Source organism: Myxine glutinosa, chromosome 2, assembly GCF_964187855.1.
Source record: "Myxine glutinosa chromosome 2, kmMyxGlut1.1, whole genome shotgun sequence".
NCBI lineage: Eukaryota > Metazoa > Chordata > Myxini > Myxiniformes > Myxinidae > Myxine > Myxine glutinosa.
In genome coordinates, this window is record NC_136262.1 from 115,538,954 (window position 1) to 115,561,678 (window position 22,725).

At 44.5% G+C, this 22,725-nt stretch overlaps 1 protein-coding gene across 5 annotated transcripts in view; it reads right to left on the bottom strand.

The window, feature by feature from the left end:
* Positions 1–2,711: 2,711 nt before the first annotated feature.
* LOC137417040 (transferrin receptor protein 2-like) overlaps positions 2,712–22,725 on the bottom strand; it is a 76,688-nt gene continuing 56,674 nt past the window's right edge. For all 5 annotated transcript variants that reach the window (XM_068102768.2, XM_068102767.2, XM_068102769.2 and 2 more), the window contains 15 exons: positions 17,194–17,334; positions 16,612–16,720; positions 12,006–12,128; positions 9,910–10,008; positions 8,257–8,396; positions 7,961–8,136; positions 7,738–7,860; positions 7,531–7,613; positions 6,812–6,875; positions 4,297–4,364; positions 4,073–4,128; positions 3,898–3,982; positions 3,542–3,763; positions 3,258–3,398; positions 2,712–3,112 (listed from right to left, as the gene is read on the bottom strand). In XM_068102768.2, coding sequence (XP_067958869.2) covers positions 2,858–3,112; positions 3,258–3,398; positions 3,542–3,763; positions 3,898–3,982; positions 4,073–4,128; positions 4,297–4,364; positions 6,812–6,875; positions 7,531–7,613; positions 7,738–7,860; positions 7,961–8,136; positions 8,257–8,396; positions 9,910–10,008; positions 12,006–12,128; positions 16,612–16,720; positions 17,194–17,334 — 1,885 coding nt within the window. In that variant the 3' untranslated portion in view covers positions 2,712–2,857. The remainder of the gene's footprint in view (positions 3,113–3,257; positions 3,399–3,541; positions 3,764–3,897; positions 3,983–4,072; positions 4,129–4,296; positions 4,365–6,811; positions 6,876–7,530; positions 7,614–7,737; positions 7,861–7,960; positions 8,137–8,256; positions 8,397–9,909; positions 10,009–12,005; positions 12,129–16,611; positions 16,721–17,193; positions 17,335–22,725) is intronic.

Here is a 22,725-nt window from a genome sequence, read left to right on the forward strand (position 1 = left end):
GGGAAAACCCTATTCCCGATAACTATTTTACATTCTGACAAATAAATAAAAAAAAGATACACAGCAGATTTTGTTCACGTCTGCGTGTCTGCCCACCGAGGGTGGACTTGTAAACAAGTTTGGAAGGCACTGCTTCCGAGAACCCGTTAATACCTGGACGAGTCGACTTGCCGGCCGAGGCAGGAGCGTTTCGTCTGTGATTAGGGTCGTTCCCAGTGAACTTAAGCGGTCTAGCACCTGGACTGAGCAAAAGATGCCCTTGTAGTGTCAACTTGCACCGGTGGTTCAAGAGTAAAGAAACGTTCACCCCGGGGCCTCTCAGCACCCGGCCAAAGCACCCGGTGCTCGACCCATGACCGAGGCCCACGGGGACGAACGATGGCGGTCAGCATTGACCTCATGGTGCACGGCTTGTTAAACATCGTTTTAAAAAAAAAGACAGACTGGAGTGCAAAAAGGCTACGAGGTACCACGACACCGGCAAATGCACCAACTGTGCTCCCGGCTAGCTCGGCAGGGAAGTTCGGCCATTGAATACATCATGGGCAAGTCGTTGCTCCTTGGTAGGAAGTAACAAGAGTTAGAAATCGATCTACAGCTGCACGACAAATTAAATAAAAAGAGAACGCTGGAATTCCCCCGTTGGGAGGAACATGCGAAGTTCCAAAAATTCCTTACAGCGAACTCCTCCAATATTGCCGATTTGGGAGGCGCTGCTCCCGAAAATCGTGCTGCACGTTAAGGACAGGTTTGGAAAACAAGGGGCTCAAGAGGGGTGCTAAGGGATGGGAGTTGGGGTGGCGGTGCACAAGAGCAATAGGACAGGCAAATCAACTGCAGGTGAAAGATTCAAAAACAACAACGACGACGACAATACAAGGTAAAATAAGTGAACATGCCATTCTAGATTGGGCTGCTCATGTGGCTAAAAGGAAAAGTTATTATTATTATATTTGGCTTAAAAAAAAACAACTTAAACTTCATCTTCAATCTTGGCGAGAGAGAGATCGGTGGAGATGGAGACAGAGAGACAGAGAACAGGTAGAGAAAGACATAACGAGACTGAAGCAAGTGTCTAGACTCTAGATATTGAGTTCTGTCGAGTCATGTCTGACTTCCAGATTTCTCCAAACATCCCGATCCTTCATTGCTTCCCAAGGCTCTGGCAGACAATTTGGTGGCAGCCTATACCCCATCCATCCAGCAGATACAGGTCTTCCATCTTCCTCTTCTTCCCTCAACCATTCCCAGCATGGTTGATTTCTCCAGACACGTATGACAGTTTCTTTTTTATCGTCGGTGCTTCGCATGTACACGGTGGTCTAACCTCTTCAAGCACCGATTTTGTCCGCTCTTCTTGCGGGAATTTCCAACCCCCGGAATTACCAACACAAAGCTGTGGTTGATTCCGTTAACCAGTCCACCTGTGTTCGTCATGCAAAACAATGTTTGTTATAACTTTCTGTAACTCATGCCAGGGTACAGGTGACCTATTCATGATCGGGATCCACGGATCGATTGAGGTAAAATCAGTCCAACTACATCATGTACATCATATCTCTTCACACATCCTGAAATGTGATGTTAAAAACTCAAGTGTTTATCAATTCCTCAAGAATTTGTTCCAAAACAGGGAATTTGTTCTCTCACCTTGACGATCAGAGACCTATTCCTAAACGCCCTCACTCCGTGAATTTGCTGCCGTCTATCGTTCGGCTCCTCCACGAGCCTGGATTTGTATATATAAAACAAAAACATTTAACACCTTAATGAACACCACTGACATTCAAGAATAGAATACATCAAATTAAATCAGAAGGACAAGGAGCAAAAATGGGAAGAGGTAAACCAGGGATGCTTGGCACGAATGGCTCGTAAGAGCAAAAAGCAAACGGTGAGAGAGACCGACAAAGCTAGTGAGGTAAGCGTAACCGGCGAGTTCGATAATTAAACGAGGTTAATCCTCATGAGAAAGCAAGGGTAACAAAAGAGCTAAATGATGAGAGAGTAACAAAACATAAAGAGGGGAAAGAGAGAGAGGAAGAGAAAAGGTGGAATAACTTCTTTAGAATGATTTTTTTTTAAACAATGTGGAAGGTGATGTTTGCAGGTGAGCATTTGGTGCTAAAGAGAGCGAAAGAGTTTGAAATGGAGACCAACGAGAGTGTAAGGTGATGTTTGCAGGTGAGCATTTGGTGCTAAAGAGAGCGAAAGAGTTTGAAATGGAGACCATTGGAGATTGGAGATTAATGAGAGGATGGGGGACGGGGAATAATGGAGATTAATGAGAGGATGATAACACAGTCTAATGAGACCTAAAGGGTGAGGAATGGAGACCTAAAGGGTGAGGAATGGAGACTAACAAGAGACCTAAAGGGTGAGGAATGGAGACTAACGAGAGACATAAAGGGTGAGGAATGGAGACCAACGAGAGATCTAAAGGGTGAGGAATGGAGACTAACGAGAGACATGAAGGGTGAGGAATGGAGACTAATGAGAGACCTACATGGTGAGGAATGGAGACTAACGAGAGATCTAAATGGTGAGGAATGGAGACGAACAAGAGATCTAAATGGTGAGGAATGGAGACTAACGAGAGATCTAAATGGTGAGGAATGGAGATTAATGAGATCTAAATGGTGAGGAATGGAGATTAATGAGAGATCTAAATGGTGAGGAATGGAGACTAATGAGAGATCTAAATGGTGAGGAATGGCGACTAACGAGAGATCTAAATGGTGAGGAATGGAGATTAATGAGAGATCTAAATGGTGAGGCAGTGAGATTAAAGAGGGAGGCAGTGAGATTAAAGAGGGAGACCTAAAGGGTGAGGAACAAGAGTGTGAACTCCATGACCTCAGAAATCTTCATGGATGTCCCAAATATCTCCTCGGATGGAGTTAGTGGCCGATTGCAGGGTCCAAGTGGCGAGAGCCAGTCGTAGTTTGGCTTCCTCCACATAACTCGAGGGGACCGGTTGAGGTCCAGGTGCCGCCAAACGTTCGACAGACCGTATGAGGGCTTCCAGCGTGGTGTGGCCTCGACCAAACATTATATGGCGCAGAGACTGGGATGACGGTGACACGAACGGAGACAGCAAGTGCCACTCCATCTGTATCGAGGGAGAGAAATGGAGGCAGGCCTTGTATTGGATTAGCAAAGAATGCACCAATTAAATTACCGGAGTTCAAGATGGTTTGTGAATGTCAAATGAGCCCGTTTAAAGACCAGCATTTGGAGGCCATTCCGGAGCACACCTGAGTGAGACGGTCATTTAGTTGGCGATTGTAGGTGAAATCCGGGTGTAACGGACTCCAAATATCTCCAGTCAGAGACTCGACCGCCCGACTGTAGTCTCCATGTGCGGAGTAAACCGAGCGCAGATTCACGTTCAGGTCCTACCAAAGTAAATTGAAGAAAGCTCTTTCTTAATGATCAAGGTATGTGAAGTGCAATAAAGGGACGGCCTGAGGACGTTTCATCCCATTATTCCCCGTCCCCTTTCCTGCGGATCCCCGTCTCCTCCCTCCACAGTACTTACGCGCAGTAGAGGTGTGTGTGGAGTCAGCTTCTGCACAAAGCTACCGAGGGCGGTCACGTAGGCCTGCGGGTTGAAAGGTAGGCGGATGGAGGCGGTGAGTTTAAGGACCACGTGGCCGGCAAGCTTCGTGGCCGCGCGGTGTGCCCGAGCCAGTTCATATTGCTGGAAGAAATCCTGATTGTCTCTCTGTGAGCCTTCCATGGCATATACTTTGCCATAACCCTGCGGGCAAAGGGAAACGCACACGGGGCTGCAAACACAAGCGGTTACATGGAAATGGAAAAGGCGAGTACAAAAACCGACATGGACCAGAAGCCTCCATTTGCCTCTGGCAAAAGTCAGGGAGTGAGGGATACCTTGGTGAAACCAAACTGCACGGAGGGAACGCCGGCAATGGCAATAAACGGCAGGAATGCAGAACTGTCGGGAATCCGACGATATCTGTGAGAGGACGTGGATTATGTGATGATTCAAACAGAGAAAATCATCACAATCATCATCAAGGGGTACCCGAAGGTATGCAAAGCTTACGTGATGTTATACCAGTCATCCACGTGCGATTTCAGATGTTCCCGAGCAAGATGCACCTGTACGCAAAAGACAAACCAAGGTAGAACAATGTGACAATCGACCTGGGTAAGGTGGAGTTTTACCTGATAGTGAGATAGCTTGTGCGCAGGTAATGGAGAAGGCTGGTGCAAGTGAAGATTCTAAAGGGAGCGTCAGTAACATGGTATGGAGTGCGTTTTATTTACCCTCCGGATCACTCCGTCCAACATCTGACCCAGCAGTGGACTGCACCATACCTCCAACTCGTCCTGCCCTGCACACCCCGCAACAACCACAGGTGGATCCACACGAAGCACAAACCGACACTTTCAACGAGGTACAATCGCACGTTTCCTTTAATTACTCAAGTCTTCCATAAGGTTGGTAAAAAGCACCAAACATGGATCAGACATGTCAGTCTTCTTTCCTATGCAGCACGAGGCTGCGGTGTGGCATCATTATAGGGCTGCAGATATTGTCAAAAAGTGCCTTAAAATGGCGGAACTGGCAACTAGCTTCCTACCAGCTACTTTTGGTATTTTTATAAAGTAGGGGCCTTGACAAGTTCACAAACCAAAAATACCCAGAATACCTCTAGGGGAACATGCTTAAATGACGTCATCAAAATGGCTGCCAAAATTGTAAAGTTTGGCATTGTGTACAGGTGCTGACGTGGTACCTAACCGTTTATATAGTAGTTTTACTGTCAAGAGAAAAAACATCAGCCTTTTCCTGGGATGAACACTTTCATTTGTGGAGAACCAGAGAATAAAAAAGAAAGGAATAAAACTTACAGCAGCGAATATGAAGCCAGCAGAAGTTCGTGAGAATGTGCTTACAACTATGGTTCCGATTACATAAATGATTCCCAAATACTTCACCGTGCAGTTAGTATTATTCGCAGAGACAGAAAAATTACAACCAACAACTGAATACCCTAATACCCAAGAAATTGATCTTAATGCATCAGCTGCGTTTAATTTAAATATTATTTAAATATTTAAATTAAATTATTAAATTAATTTAAATGCATTTAAATGCATTGCATGCATGCATTTAAATTAATTTATTATTTATTATTATTTAAATATTTCAAATATTATTAAATATAATTATTAATATTATTATTAAATATTATTAAATATTAATATTATTAAATAGAATATTTAAATCAGATGCTAGTATCATTTTATTACAGATAAGGACACAAGGACCCTCAATCTAAAAATAAAATACAAAAACTTAATAAAAATGGAGGCCATCTTTATGACGTCACTTGAACATGTTCCCCCAAGGGGATTCTGGGTATTTTTGGTGTGTGAAGTAGTCAGGGCCCATACTTTATAAAAATATCAAAATTAGCTGGTAGGAAGCTAGTTGCCACTTCACCCTCATTTTCATGCTCAATCTGCAGCCCTATTAGCTGTCGGTGCAGCTGTCCCGCTGGTGCAGCGCCTCTTATATGTTAGGGAAGGAATTTGTAATTTGCTCAGGGTGCCGGTGACAGCTCCCCTACTCTTCGTAAAGGACTCCGTGGGATCTTTAACGTCCACCAACTAATGCCGGCAGACGGGACACCCGGCTTAATGTCCATCCGAGGGACGGCACACACATTGGTTCAATCGCACACACACGACACACACACATTGATGAATCGCCCTGCATGTGAAACACCGGGATGACCGTTTATAGCTGGGCCGGGGTTCGAACCCAGGCTAGACAGCTAAGAGGCGAGTGCGAGTACCTCAGGGCCACCCTGAGGCTTATCGGTGTAAATGGAAGAAGAGTGGGAAAAAAATTATCAGTGGAGGGGAAAAAAATATGGAAATAATTATACACACATTCACATGCAATTTTTTTGTCCCCCGTCGCACCGCGGAGCGAAAGGGGGACTATGGTTTTCCCCTCCGTCCGTGTGTCCGTCCGTCCGTGCGTGCGTGCGTGCGGGCGTGCGTAAGTGAAGGACCGCATTCGAATTTGGTGTGTGGGTGCAACCCACGTCAAAATCCAAGATGGCCACCGCCATGTATGTCTGAACCTTGTGAGCTGAATATCTTGAAAAATAAGCGAAGTACCAACTTCTAATCTGGTGTGTGGGTGTATCTAGGCATAAGGAAGAACGCTATTAAAAATTGGGTCGCCACGTCAAAATCCAAGATGGCCGCCTCCATGTATGTCTGAACCTTGTGAGCGGAATATCTTGAAAAATAAGCGAAGTACCAACTTCTAATCTGGTGTGTGGGTGTATCTCGGCATAAGGAAGAACGCTATTAAAAATTGGGTCGCCACGTCAAAATCCAAGATGGTCGCCGCCATGTATGTCTGAACCTTGTGAGCGGAATATCTTGAAAAATAAGCGAAGTACCAACTTCTAATCTGGTGTGTGGGTGTATCTAGGCACAAGGAAGAACACTATTGAAAATTGGGTCGCCACGTCAAAATCCAAGATGGCCGCCTCCATGTATGTCTGAACCTTGTGAGCGAAATATCATATCATAGCATGTTTTCTGAGTCTTCCACTTTGTCAACTCACATCACTTCCCTGACGGGGGACCTAAGCGTAACGCTTGTTGAATATTAAGGGTAAAGTAAAATAATTTTCAAAGAACATATAATTATACACTTTGACTGTTCTGTAAAACCATCCATACGCAATTCCGTTCACTCGGATGACGGTGTCCATGAATGAGGGAGGAAGTAATTTTTGTACAACATTCTTACCCAGGGCCACACTATCCAGGTCGACATAAGTGATGGCTTTCATCCTGAGGATGGACAGGAAACCCTACAAGACGAAGGGGTGAGAGAGGGGTCAGAGGTCATGAAACACCAATGGCACCTGTATGGAAAAACAACAACAATACAGTAGTCCACGAGTTGGGAAAATTACCAAATTATTACCTCCACCACCAAAGGTGGATGGAGGTTATGTTTTCATTCCTGTCTGTCCGTTTGTTTGTGAACAAAATATCTCAAAAATTTGTGGACGGATCCAGACGAAATTTGTGGACGGATCCAGATGAAATTTGGCAGAGATGTAGCGTATGTGACATGGACAAAATGATTAGATTTTGGTGAAGATCCGGATTTGGAGCCGGCTACTAGAATTTTAAAAGTGATTCTTCACCATTGGGAGATAGGGACAAAAACTATAAATAGCAGGATATCTCAAAAAGTTGTGGATGGGTTTGGACAAAACTTGGTGGACCGGTTGGGTGTCTGACAAGGACAAATAGATTCAATTTTGATGAAGATCTGAATATGGATTCGGACATGAGAATTTTTTTTTTTTTCAGTGATTCTTCACCATTGAGTGATATGGCCAACCAGGCGGAGGTATGCTCTCTACTGAGTGCCGTTCTAGTTTATCTTGCGATTGTGCGTTTGTACATCACAGTGATCAAGATAGTGAAGCCTTAACATTGCAAGACACGTCTTACCTCGACCCACTCTGTGGCACCCACGGCTCCAAATTCTCCTCCATCCCAGCTCATGAAGATGAGGGAGCGGCGGAGGCGCAGGCCTGCGGATGCAAACACCAATATGATCGGTGAATAAAAAGCACGAATGCAACATGAATATTCACCAGTAACAGACTTAAAACCTCCACAAATGTGCTTCACCCGCCGTGAGTACAGAGACCACACCGTTTTGTGTGATGTTCCCAATTATCCGTGCCAACTGCAGGAGCGAAGCTGTGCCGGCAGCAGACCTGGCAACACCTGGACTGCCCAACGAGTCTCTTCGTGCTCCCATCAGCACGTATCGGTCTGCAGAAAGGCCATATAATGGAAGGAAGTCATTTATAATAGGATCGAGTGATCAAATAAAAAGCAGAGATTAGAGAAAATGGGAGAGCAATATTCTCACCAGGCTCCATAGTTCCAGGAAGGATGCCAATGACATTGTGCAATTGACGAGGTAACAAGTGCATGTTCACAGAGAGTCTGACCGCTACGACTCCGTCGGCCATGACCCCGCCGAGCTGATAGCCTCCAACCAATGAGCCCATCCAGTCAGATGGCGCACCCTGACCAGCCGTGGCGCTGAGAGACGGACAAAACAAACAAAACAAACTCTTTCCCTGTCAGCATTAGTTACCTCTCAGACATTGTCAACAAATCAAAATGTAAAAAATGAACCGCAACCATTGAACCTCATCGCACCCCATGAGGCTGTGCGCTGCACGTTGAGAGATTGGCATGGCGGGGATGTGGGGGAGGAAAGATGCCTGGACCGGTGGGAACTGGGTGTTGTTGAGAGATGGAAAACCAGGGCTATATGGGTCTCCGAGGCCATAGTGGACCTGGTCGGGGTGAGACTAGAGGTTGGTCAGAGCAAACAGACTGTCATATATGCAGACATGAGGATAGCTATTATTAAATTAACTAGCCGAAACCCGTGGAACATCCACGGAAGGGAGGATGTGGTGTATGGATAGAGTGTACCATTATGGATGGCATAGGGGATAGATGGTAAATCCATTAGTGCCGTGGGCATCGGGTCACTGGGTGCGGCGTAAAAGGGATAACAAAGTCGAGTCCTTACGCTATTATTATATAAACGGTATTATTATATAGATACTCCCCGTCGATGTGCTTCTGTGGTAATCGCGAATATGAGTCACATACACGGTCACAGTGCCTGACGCCACTGTGACCGTGTTTTGATTAATAAATCTACGAGTCACAAAACACGAACAGAACTCACCTCAAGCAGTAAAAAGGTGCAAATCGCTCCTAGAAACCACCTCATCTCTTCAGACCTCAACACACCTCGATAAGTAACGGCAGCGCTCATGGGATCTTCTTCTTCCGTTAAGCTCCAATTTTTTCTCTTTAAGTTAAGTCCAATCAGTCCTCTCTGCTCGAAGTGCTCAGGCCATGACTTCCCGCTCTCATACTTTTATTGCCGTTCGGTGTAGAAAGGGATTGACATATCGTTCGTCTGTTTCAGCTCGTTATCTTTAAGCTTCCTTACGTCTCGCCACCTGCTACACCTCTCTGAGTTACGAGGATTTATGCAACGCACCCCGAGTATCGCAACGTCACTCCATTTAACTTTATTAAAATGACGATAAAGACGTTTCCTTATATATCCTAATTTAAAATGTTCAAGGTAATAAAAAGACCATTTGGTTCACACCACCCATGTTCACACCACTCGACTGTCCAATCAGCGGACGGCTCGCTTCGCCTTCGCCCAGCAGACGCCAATACGATGGCGTCGTAAGATGGAGTCGTATCGGCAGTTAATCGGATGCTTTTGGGCCCCAACGTCGGCTAATTCAGATTTTTCGAGTATGTCTGTACGTGATAAACAAAGAGCGCGGTTCGTAGATCGTAAATCCATTAGTGCCGTGGGCATCAGGTCACTGGGTGCGGCGTAAAAGGGATAACAAAGTCGAGTCCTTACGGTATTATTATATAGATTATAAAATAAAATAAACTGCAGTTGCTCAATTGAAGGTGTTTAATTTAATATATTCTGCCAACATACAAAACCAGAGGGGGGGGGGGGAGCAGAATGGGGGCATTTTCCACCTTGATGGGGTAGCGAGGTTAGGTAGGGGGCAATTTGGGTTATTAGGGTGTGGAGTACAAGGGAAGGAGTGTTGCATCTTTACTATGGATGCAGGAAGTGAGAAGAGGCAACTGGAACCTTTGTTTTAAGTGGGAAAACTAATGGCTAAGGGTGAAACCAACAGTTTCCTGTTGATTGGAGAGGAACGTTCCATAAGATCATTCGGATATATCTGTTTATCAGGTGTAAGCTGTAGGTTAGTAAGTAAGCAAATGAGAGCAGCCTTGGTGACGCACGTGGCCCGAGATCGTGTCGTCATATTCAAGTCCTGGTCGGTCCATCGGATCGGGGTAGATGAGCACCCCCAGAGCACCCTTCTCTTGGACGAGCCAGACCTGGTTTTGGGGTATCGGGTGAGAGAATGAAAAAAGTTTATCAATGACATGACACTAATAACAAATCCCAAGGTTATAATCCCGAAGCTGTTAACGGAAGATTCCAAGAAAATCCTTGGAAGAAGTAAATAAATATTATTTACAAAGCAGGGTAAAGGTTAACTCATGTTATCATTAATTCAAGCACGTAGTTAAACATGAGGGCACGGTCTAGGCCCGAAACACCCTTCATTTCTGCACTGCATTGTGGGATACAGACACTGTAACCATGTTTGGAGATCATTGTGCTACATCTTTTCATTATTTTCAAGAGAAAAAAGATGTTTTGACATTTGTCAATAGTCAAAAGACATTCAAACAAATAAATCAAAAGTGGAATTAAATGTTAAATAAAATTACCACAATTAAAGGGGCTGAAATGAAATGGCTTAAAATAAATAAATAAACAACCAAAAAAAAAAGACTTCGACGTCACGTCGTCGACCGTTATGCCTCTGCCCACATTATTACATCATTATAATATTTGTACCAAGTTTGCTTTAAATCCATTCAGCTGTTCTCAAGTTATCACATTTATACCTGACATGACCTCTGACCTTTGGCCTTTGACCTCGAGACACCAAAATCGAATCAGTTCATCTTTACATCATTATACATAATCGTACCAAATTTGGTCAGAATCCCATCACTGGTTCACAAGTTATCGCGGTAACAGGATTTTTTTACCTAACATGACCTCTGACCTTTGGCCTTTGACCTCGTGACCCCAAAATCTAATCAGTTCATCTTTACCTCATTGTACATACCTGCACCAAGTTTTACTTAGATCCCTTCAGCCGTTCTCAAGTTATCGCAGCAATGAAAACCTATCACGGACGGACGAACAGACAGCCCGACGGACAACTCGTAAACATAATGCCTCCCGCGACTTCGTTGGCGGAGGAATAAAAACGGGATAACATCCAGATTTTGGATGTGTAAATAAATCAAGGCCGTTTGATCATGGTAAATGACTGTGTTTGGAAATGAATGGTAAATGAATGGAAATAAATCACGGTAAATCATGCAATGAGGCCGTTTGAGATGCTGTGTTTTTGACCCAAATTTGTAAAAGATGGCTCCTCGTGTTATTTGGGTTGCCGAACACTGGCCTAGCGTACGTGTATGCATGCATGCAAGCGTATTCAATGATAATATTTAAGGAATGTTAATCTAAGGTAACTGTGCCGAACCCTGGATACAAAAAGCTTTATCTTGCACAAGGAATGCAAATCCCAAGCTTGAGGCACTCTGTGCCGGGATTATCAGCACTCGTGATGTTCGAGTGATTGCACTTGCTGTTAGATAGCACAGCGAGAGATATGAGGGTTAAAGTAAAGAAAGTGAAGGTTCAAAAAAGGGAAGAGCCAATGGGGATCGTTTGTTCAGGAAAAGAACCTCGACAGAGCAGCACCATGAATCACAATTAGGAAGTGACAGGGTGTTTGACGCCATCTTGAATTTCAGGGCGTGGATTAGGATGGGAAACGCGTGATTACGAGTATTGGTGGCCGACGATACCATGAACCTAACCCTAACCAAAACCTGAACAACCCTACCCCTAACCCTAACAATCCTAACCGATACAAGCACTAACCCTAACAACCCTAACCCTAACAACCCTAACCCTAACTGATACTAATCCTAACCCTAACTGATACTAACACTAACCCTAACAACCCTAACCCTAACAACCGTAACCCTAACTGATACTAACCCTAACAACCCTAACCCTAACTGACACTAACCCTAACTGATACTAACCCTAACAACCCTAACCCGAACCGATACTAATCCTAACCCTAACCGATACTAACACTAACCCTAACAACCCTAACCATAACTGATACTAACCCTAACCGATACTAACCCTAACTCTAACCCTAACCCTAACAACCCAAACTCCCTCTCCCTTGGTACAAACACAAATGCCGACGTACAGGGCACACAATACATACCTTCTCGGAATAAGAACTCTTTCCCTCCCGTATGAGGACAATGGATCCGTTAAGAGTAACACCGAGTCCCGCTAGTTTGTCGTAGTCTCCGGCAAGTCCATAGTAGGCATAGACGAGAGGCCCCTAGAACAAGAGAGTACAGGAGGGTTAAAGATCACACGCTATAGCAAATGGAGAAATAATAACCTTTACATTTTTACGGAAATACGCAATTTGGTGTCTGTCTGTCTGTCTGACCATGATACATCCAGTCATTACTTATCCAATCTCAACCAAACTTGACAAGAGGATTAAAGGTCACACAATGGAGACTGAAGTGACTTAATCTCCCACTCCCTCCCCCCCCCCAACCCCCTCCCCCCTATCTCCAAGCCGCCTTGTGTGAAATCCATGTTAACATGAATAAATAAATAGCTTATCATAGCATTTCGTGGGGCAAGCCGACAAGAAGTAAAAAAAATAAATAAACCACAAACACGTATGATTACCATTTGAAACAGTCGCTACAGCTCGAATAACACTAAATTGAAAGGGAGGAAACGCGGGTTATGTTCAGTTACCAAGCACCGAGTCAGCACTTGCCAAGCCAGCTGTTCCACATCAACGGTTTTGAATTGAGTGCTTCCTCGGATGCTTAAGCCACTTGGCAAGCGCTCTCCAAGAGGCTTGGTAACTGAGTACAACCTGGACATTCTTGAGATCCGGACCAAGATCTACTGTGGTCTATATACCCCAAGGAGGATAATAACACCACACTTCCTGCCAGGTAAAGTCCATCCGAGGAGGATTGTCAAGACCTCAAAACTCCATTCAAATCCCACATTGCGGCTCTATCATACCCTGCATCATTGTCAATGAGTTACAACAGACTCTACTGCTCAATACATCGTCACCGCATGCTTGATAAGTTGTCTCAACATGCTCACGTACTGGGGCTGTTGCCCTGGTTTTAGAATTTAGATATTATATTGGCCTATTTTGGTGAAATGTTGTTTTGTTGTATGTTTTGGGTTAAGGATAGGTTAAGGTAATTTGTGTCATTTGGTTATAATGCGTAAATGAAGTTGATTTTCTATTACCAACACTGGCAAGAGGCCCGTTTTCAATTTATTAGGTCACCTGGAACGAAGTTCAGGGGAGCTTATGCGATGGTGCGTCGTCCGTCTGTCGGCAAACACTTGCAACTTATTCTCCGAAACCGCTGAAGGGATTGTGACCAAACTTGGCACAAATGATATTTGTTGTGTTTGACTAAAGAAAAACATCAGGGTCGAAGGGGGTTTACCGAAAGTTAAAGTGTATCCAGGTTTGACCCCCCCAAAATAGGTATTTGCTATTTTTGCGTATTGGGTCGCCGACTTGCTTTTTTGCGTATTTTTGCGTAAATAGGTATTTGCAAAATTGTGTTCCTCTGAAACTACAAACACAATTTCGATGAAACTTGACCAAAACCTTCACCGCCCGTAATGTACCAAAGTATGTTCATGGCATTAAAAAAAAATCTGCCCCTTTAGGGGTTTATGGGAGAGGGGGGTGGGGGGGGGCGGAAGGGGTTGCCCCAAAAATAGGTATTTGCTTTCTTCTCAGAAACTACACAAGCAATTTCGATGAAACTTCACCACAACCTTAATCACCCATGATGTACCAATGTTTGTTCAGGGCATTAGAAAAATTGGGGTCTTAGGACATACATGGGGTTGGGGGAGGGGAGAGGGGTTGCCCCCCAAAATAGGTATTTTTTTGTTTAAAGTCATGATTATGTTAGTATGATTCTACATGCTGCCCTGTCTTCTAGCAACCATTGAAATTGGTTTAAAATACCTTTAATCGGTGCAGTATACTGTTTAATCTACCAGGTGAGCGCCAGGGGTATTGCCCCCTATGTTTTATGTAAACGGCCTGCTTACTCCAAAGACTTGGAATCTGAGCCACAGTTGTGACTCGGGCATGGTTGCTTGAATGGGCCCTGTGAATGATGTGACCCGCCGAGCACGTGTTGTATGTTGTTTTGATATATGTTTTGGTTAAGGGTAGGTTAAGGTATTAATTTGTGTCATTTGGTTATAATGCGTAAATAAAGTTGATTTTATATCACCAACACTGGCAAGAGGCCCGTTTTCCTTTTATTAGGTCACCTGGAACCAAGTTCAGGGGAGCTTATGTGATGGCGCGTCGTCCAGATGTGACCATATAATGCAGTACACAACATGGAAGAGGTTACAACCAGGTGTGATAAAGATGTATAAAGGTTATATGATGGACAGTTTATTGTCCCCCGTCGCACCGCGGAGCGAAAGGGGGACTATGGTTTTCCCCTCCGTCCGTGTGTCCGTCCATGCGTGCGTGCATGCGTACGTGCGTAAGCGAAGGACCGAATTCTAATTTGGTGTGTGGGTGCAACTCACGTCAAAATCCAAGATGGCCGCCGCCATGTATGTCTGACACCATGAATGTCTGAAACTTGTGAGTGGAATATCTTGAAAAATAAGCAAAGTACCAACTTCTAATCTTGTGTGTGGGTGTATCTAGGCATAAGGAAGAACGCTATTGAAAATTGGGTCGCCACGTCAAAATCCAAGATGGCCGTCGCCATGTATGTCTGAACATTGTGAGCGGAATATCTTGAAAAATAAACGAACTACTAACTTCTAATCTGGTGTGTGGGTGTATCTACACATAAGGGAGAACGCTATTGCAAATTGGGTCGCCACGTCAAAATCCAAGATGGCCGCCTTACGTCATCCACTTTGTCAACTCATCACTTCACAGACGGGGGACCTCAGCGTAACGCTTGTTGTACTTTGTTTGAATGGATGAAAGCACAAATGTATATTTGTGCACTGTACCCTGAATGTTTATTGTGTATATGAGGTGTGTTAACAAACGTGCACTGTACCGCCACTGAAGGTTACGTTTTCACCCAATTGGTTGTCTATTTGTCTGTCTGTCTGTGAGCAAGGTATCTCAAAAGGTTATGGATGGATTTGGATGAAACTTGGTGGACAGGTTGGGTGTGTGACAAGAACAAACCGATTAGATTTTAGTTAAGGTACGGATGCAGATCCGGCCTATTGGTGGGATGCAAAACAAACTGTTCAGCCTGGCCGAGGTATGCGCTCCACCGAGAGCCGTTCTAGTTGTGTATACGAAATGTATTAACAAGCACGCACTGCACTGTGAATGTTTTGCATGAAGTGTATTTGTGGGTGCACGGTCCATGGCATATACATTGGCGTGTTTAACTTTCAATGTGACTTCACACATCAAGTGTTGGTGGTGACGGCGCCAATGTGACGATTGGTCATAGGAATAGTGAAATAAATGAGCACACATTTCAACGACCAGGATTCCTCCATCTTACTATAATTCACCAAATGTCTGTCCATCTGTCTGTCCGTCTGTTCCCAGGTCCCGCAAAAATGGCTGAACCGATCACAACGACATTTTGGGTGGGTAATCATGGGACCCCCTGGAGTAAAATAGGCTACATTGTTTTTCCAATTTTTTTTCTAATTTTTCCAATTTTTCCAATTTTCCCAAACACGATGGAATAATATTTACCGATATGAACAGTGATGTCGCTTTTATTGATATTCTAAAGATACTGTTTAGATTTTGATGATTTGCATGTGATATGATTTAACGGATGTTCATCTGAATCGTTTAAAATAAAAAAAGCCTTCAATTTCTGATATTTTACCTTTCATTTGGGCCTCCCAATTGAAGCTCCGCCCATAGAGCGGGTACCGTTGCTAGTCATTCCAATTCACTAAGGGTCGTCGACTTGCTTTTGCTAGTTTTCCAAGCTGCTGATGCTGTACTTTATCTTTTGAAGTTCCTAGAGATTATGAACAAAGTGTTCAAATACTTTTGATTAGAGTACTAAACAAACTGCGTATCTAAAGGCAATTCAAACCATGCTGGAACACGTCTGTACAGATTTACACACAAGATAGTTATCTACACACAAGAAAACTGGTATGATCACATGACCATTAATACTGACTGTTGTGAGTATGAAGAGCATCATATTTGAGATAGTGAGAACATGTTAAAAGATGTCTCGCCTAGTCTGTGTTTGATCCGTTTACGGTAAACATTGTTCGCAATTACAGGAGGGGTTGGCTAACATGCGTCAGATCTGTGTTTTCACATTCATGTTATGATCACGTGTGTGTGTGTGTGAGGTGGCTCGTACCAATTCTAGTCTTTACGGGGATCAAACTAAAACACAATATCAACAAAAAATGGTACAGAGGCAATTTCATATGGTGTACACCCTTTACCCTAAATCATTGGGGGGGAGGATTAAACAAAGCAGGATGTGGAACTATGACTTTAGCATGAACTGTTTTCTACCTTTGTAATAATTGAGAAAGGATTGGAAGAGGGAAGGGAGGGGGGGGGGGGGGGGGGGGGAGGGCACATAAGTGCAGCCGAGCATCAAAACCCCCAACTCAAAATGAGCGTGTGTGGTTGTCATCGTTCATTACAAAAGCTTAAAATAGCAGCCAGACCAACAGTTGTTTTGGCCTTTGAAGCTTCTTCAGTACGGCCGTCGGGCGATCATACTTCGCTTGAGAGGCTGTTCCAGTGTTCCACCCACCTCTACACTTCCACTTGCGCTGTACGGACAGAAGGCCTGTTCAGTCGATGTAAACACAACATTGGAGCGGCCACCATCTCGAATCAACTGCACCTCACTGGGCTTTTTCCTGCACACACCAACAAACACAGCTAATCGACATCGTGATTGGCCAGTTTAATGTTCCCCTCTGAATCCATGGCTCATCATGTAGGAATCCCAGGTTCAGATCCCATAATCTATTCATGTCCTCATAATTATTATTTAAAAAATAAAAAACAAAAACATGTCCACAAATGTCTGACCTTGGCCCTCCACGAGTCTTAGATAAATGTAAAAATAACATTGGAGGCAGAGGGGGAAAAAAATAAAACAAAAGCATTGGCAGAGATACATTATCCGGTTCCAGTGCACAGACAAACTGGACTGCGTACCTGGGGCGTTACATCCAATCAAAATCTGGAACATGCAACGCATCACAAACTCACTGCTTATTGATTGGATGAATGTTCTCAGCACAGCCAGTCGGCCCGTGCAGTGGAAACGGGCCGAAAGAAAATAAGGTGATAAATCCAGCAGGTGAGAGGCAGGATGCAGACTCACGGGTCAGGAAAAGGAAGCGCTACGTAATGCGTGTCCACACGAACGTGCTCCAACCCAAAACGTTTGAACGAGTCAAACACAAACTGTGCAGCTTCATGGTTTGCAACGGAGCCTGGGAGACGAACACCTGTACCAATCCGCCTACCAAGGGACACGTGAAAGAGGAAGACCAGCGAGACACAGGTAAAAGATGTGGAACTTCCACGTTTTGGTTGAGCTAAGAATAAATTATTCCACAAATATGAAACGAGTAGAAAAAAGGGATTTCAAGCAATCTTAGAACCAAATACATTAGTATTGATCAGACAGCTGATGTGTTTCATTCAAAAAAGGGTAATAGGAAATGTACAAGTAAAATATGCTTAAGCAAAGGACCACGTGCTCTATTAGAAATGGCTCAAAGAAGATGAACCCCCCCCAAGGACAATCTGATTAGCCCAAAGATGATTATAATTCGCCTAAGGATGATGAACCCCCAATGAAAGGATGATGAACCCCCAATGAAAGGAAGATGAACCCCCCAATGAAAGAAGATGAACCCCCAACGAAAGGAAGATGAACCCCCAACGAAAGGAAGATGAACCCCCAACGAAAGGAAGATGAACCCCCAACGAAAGGAAGATGAACCCCCAACGAAAGGAAGGTGAACCCCCAACGAAAGGAAGATGAACCACCAACGAAAGGATGATGAACCCCCAACGAAAGGATGATGAACCCCCAACGAAAGGATGATGAACCCCCAATGAAAGGATGATGAACCCCCAATGAAAGGATGATGAACCCCCAATGAAAGGATGATGAACCCCCAATGAAAGGATGATGAACCCCCAATGAAAGGATGATGAACCCCCAATGAAGGGATGATGAACCCCCAATGAAGGGATGATGAACCCCCAAAGAAAGGATGATGAACCCCCAAAGAAAGGATGATGAACCCCCAAAGAAAGGAAGATGAACCCCCAAAGAAAGGAAGATGAACCCCCAAAGAAAGGATGATGAACCCCCAAAGAAAGGATGATGAACCCCCAAAGAAAGGATGATGAACCCCCAAAGAAAGGAAGATGAACCCCCAATGAAAGGATGATGAACCCCCCAATGAAAGGATGATGAACCCCCAATGAAAGGATGATGAACCCCCAATGAAAGGATGATGAACCCCCAATGAAAGGATGATGAAGCCCCAATGAAAGGATGATGAACCCCAAATGAAAGGATGATGAACCCCCAAAGAAAGGATGATGAACCCCCAAAGAAAGGATGATGAACCCCCAAAGAAAGGATGATGAACCCCCAAAGAAAGGATGATGAACCCCCAAAGAAAGGATGATGAACCCCCAAAGAAAGGATGATGAACCCCCAAAGAAAGGATGATGAACCCCCAAAGAAAGGATGATGAACCCCCAAAGAAAGGATGATGAACCCCCAAAGAAAGGATGATGAACCCCCAAAGAAAGGAAGATGAACCCCCAATGAAAGGATGATGAACCCCCAATGAAAGGATGACGAACCCCCAATGAAAGGATGACGAACCCCCAATGAAAGGATGACGAACCCCCAATGAAAGGATGACGAACCCCCAATGAAAGGAAGATGAACCCCCAATGAAAGGATGATGAACCCCCAATGAAAGGATGATGAACCCCCAATGAAAGGAAGATGAACCCCCAATGAAAGGATGACGAACCCCCAATGAAAGGATGATGAACCCCCAATGAAAGGATGATGAACCCCCAATGAAAGGATGATGAACCCCCAAAGAAAGGATGATGAACCCCCAAAGAAAGGATGATGAACCCCCAAAGAAAGGATGATGAACCCCCAAAGAAAGGATGATGAACCCCCAAAGAAAGGATGATGAACCCCCAAAGAAAGGATGATGAACCCCCAAAGAAAGGATGATGAACCCCCAAAGAAAGGAAGATGAACCCCCAATGAAAGGATGATGAACCCCTAATGAAAGGATGACGAACCCCCAATGAAAGGATGACGAACCCCCAATGAAAGGATGACGAACCCCCAATGAAAGGATGATGAACCCCCAATGAAAGGATGATGAACCCCCAAATAAAGGATGATGAACCCCCAAAGAAAGGATGATGAACCCCCAAAGAAAGGATGATGAACCCCCAAAGAAAGGAAGATGAACCCCCAATGAAAGGATGATGAACCCCCAATGAAAGGATGATGAACCCCCAATGAAAGGATGATGAACCCCCAAAGAAAGGAAGATGAACCCCCAAAGAAAGGATGATGAACCCCCAAAGAAAGGATGATGAACCCCCAAAGAAAGGATGATGAACCCCCAAAGAAAGGATGATGAACCCCCAAAGAAAGGAAGATGAACCCCCAATGAAAGGATGATGAACCCCCCAATGAAAGGATGATGAAGCCCCAATGAAAGGATGATGAACCCCCAATGAAAGGATGATGAACCCACAATGAAAGGATGATGAACCCCCAATGAAAGGATGATGAACCCCCAAAGAAAGGATGATGAACCCCCAAAGAAAGGATGATGAACCCCCAATGAAAGGATGATGAACCCCCAATGAAAGGATGATGAACCCCCAATGAAAGGATGACGAACCCCCAATGAAAGGAAGATGAACCCCCAATGAAAGGATGATGAACCCCCAATGAAAGGATGATGAACCCCCAATGAAAGGAAGATGAACCCCCAATGAAAGGATGACGAACCCCCAATGAAAGGATGATGAACCCCCAATGAAAGGATGATGAACCCCCAATGAAAGGATGATGAACCCCCAAAGAAAGGAAGATGAACCCCCAATGAAAGGATGATGAACCCCCAATGAAAGGATGACGAACCCCCAATGAAAGGATGACGAACCCCCAATGAAAGGATGACGAACCCCCAATGAAAGGATGACGAACCCCCAATGAAAGGATGACGAACCCCCAATGAAAGGAAGATGAACCCCCAATGAAAGGATGATGAACCCCCAATGAAAGGATGATGAACCCCCAATGAAAGGAAGATGAACCCCCAATGAAAGGATGACGAACCCCCAATGAAAGGATGATGAACCCCCAATGAAAGGATGATGAACCCCCAATGAAAGGATGATGAACCCCCAATGAAAGGATGATGAACCCCCAATGAAAGGATGATGAACCCCCAATGAAAGGATGATGAACCCCCAATGAAAGGATGATGAACCCCCAATGAAAGGATGATGAACCCCCAATGAAAGGAAGACGAACCCCCAATGAAAGGATGACGAACCCCCAATGAAAGGATGATGAACCCCCAATGAAAGGATGATGAACCCCCAATGAAAGGATGATGAACCCCCAATGAAAGGATGATGAACCCCCAATGAAAGGATGATGAACCCCCAATGAAGGGATGATGAACCCCCAATGAAGGGATGATGAACCCCCAATGAAGGGATGATGAACCCCCAAAGAAAGGGTGATGAACCCCCAAAGAAAGGATGATGAACCCCCAAAGAAAGGATGATGAACCCCCAAAGAAAGGATGATGAACCCCCAAAGAAAGGATGATGAACCCCCAAAGAAAGGAAGATGAACCCCCAAAGAAAGGATGATGAACCCCCAAAGAAAGGATGATGAACCCCCAAAGAAAGGATGATGAACCCCCAAAGAAAGGAAGATGAACCCCCAATGAAAGGATGATGAACCCCCCAATGAAAGGATGATGAAGCCCCAATGAAAGGATGATGAACCCCCAATGAAAGGATGATGAACCCACAATGAAAGGATGATGAACCCCCAATGAAAGGATGATGAACCCCCAAAGAAAGGATGATGAACCCCCAATGAAAGGATGATGAACCCCCAATGAAAGGATGATGAACCCCCAATGAAAGGATGATGAACCCCCAATGAAGGGATGATGAACCCCCAATGAAGGGATGATGAACCCCCAAAGAAAGGATGATGAACCCCCAAAGAAAGGATGATGAACCCCCAAAGAAAGGATGATGAACCCCCAAAGAAAGGATGATGAACCCCCAAAGAAAGGATGATGAACCCCCAAAGAAAGGAAGATGAACCCCCAAAGAAAGGATGATGAACCCCCAAAGAAAGGATGATGAACCCCCAAAGAAAGGATGATGAACCCCCAAAGAAAGGAAGATGAACCCCCAATGAAAGGATGATGAACCCCCCAATGAAAGGATGATGAACCCCCCAATGAAAGGATGATGAAGCCCCAATGAAAGGATGATGAACCCCCAATGAAAGGATGATGAACCCACAATGAAAGGATGATGAACCCCCAATGAAAGGATGATGAACCCCCAAAGAAAGGATGATGAACCCCCAAAGAAAGGATGATGAACCCCCAATGAAAGGATGATGAACCCCCAATGAAAGGATGATGAACCCCCAATGAAAGGATGACGAACCCCCAATGAAAGGAAGATGACCCCCAATGAAAGGATGATGAACCCCCAATGAAAGGATGATGAACCCCCAATGAAAGGAAGATGAACCCCCAATGAAAGGATGATGAACCCCCAATGAAAGGATGATGAACCCCCAATGAAAGGATGATGAACCCCCAATGAAAGGATGACGAACCCCCAATGAAAGGAAGATGAACCCCCAATGAAAGGATGATGAACCCCCAATGAAAGGATGATGAAACCCCAATGAAAGGATGATGAACCCCCAATGAAAGGATGACGAACCCCCAATGAAAGGAAGATGAACCCCCAATGAAAGGATGATGAACCCCCAATGAAAGGATGATGAACCCCCAATGAAAGGATGATGAACCCCCAATGAAAGGATGATGAACCCCCAATGAAAGGATGATGAACCCCCAATGAAAGGATGACGAACCCCCAATGAAAGGAAGATGAACCCCCAATGAAAGGATGATGAACCCCCAATGAAAGGATGATGAACCCCCAATGAAAGGAAGATGAACCCCCAATGAAAGGATGACGAACCCCCAATGAAAGGATGATGAACCCCCAATGAAAGGATGATGAACCCCCAATGAAAGGATGATGAACCCCCAATGAAAGGATGATGAACCCCCAACGAAAGGATGATGAACCCCCAACGAAAGGATGATGAACCCCCAATGAAAGGATGATGAACCCCCAATGAAAGGATGATGAACCCCCAATGAAAGGATGATGAACCCCCAATGAAAGGATGATGAACCCCCAAGGATGATTTCATTGGCCCAAGGTTGGATTAGTCCAGTCAATCTACGCCATTTTGGGGTCGAACCCACCACAAATTGCAATAGTAATGAAACATGCATTTTTCAATGTCAAATTTAGTGGAGAATGACATACTAAAAGTCAAGGAGAATCGGAGCATTGGAACATTTCCAATTTTTGCAATCTTTAAGAGAAGGTTTTAAGCGAAAATCTGCATAAATTTTTCAGACCAAAAACTGTTTCCGTGCTAAATCCTTATGAGATCCTGCAATTTTATGTCCCTGAGGCCTGCAATGTAATGGCTTTATGTGAACAAGTTCATATCGTACTATATATACAAAAAAAATCGTTAAATAATATTGAAAAT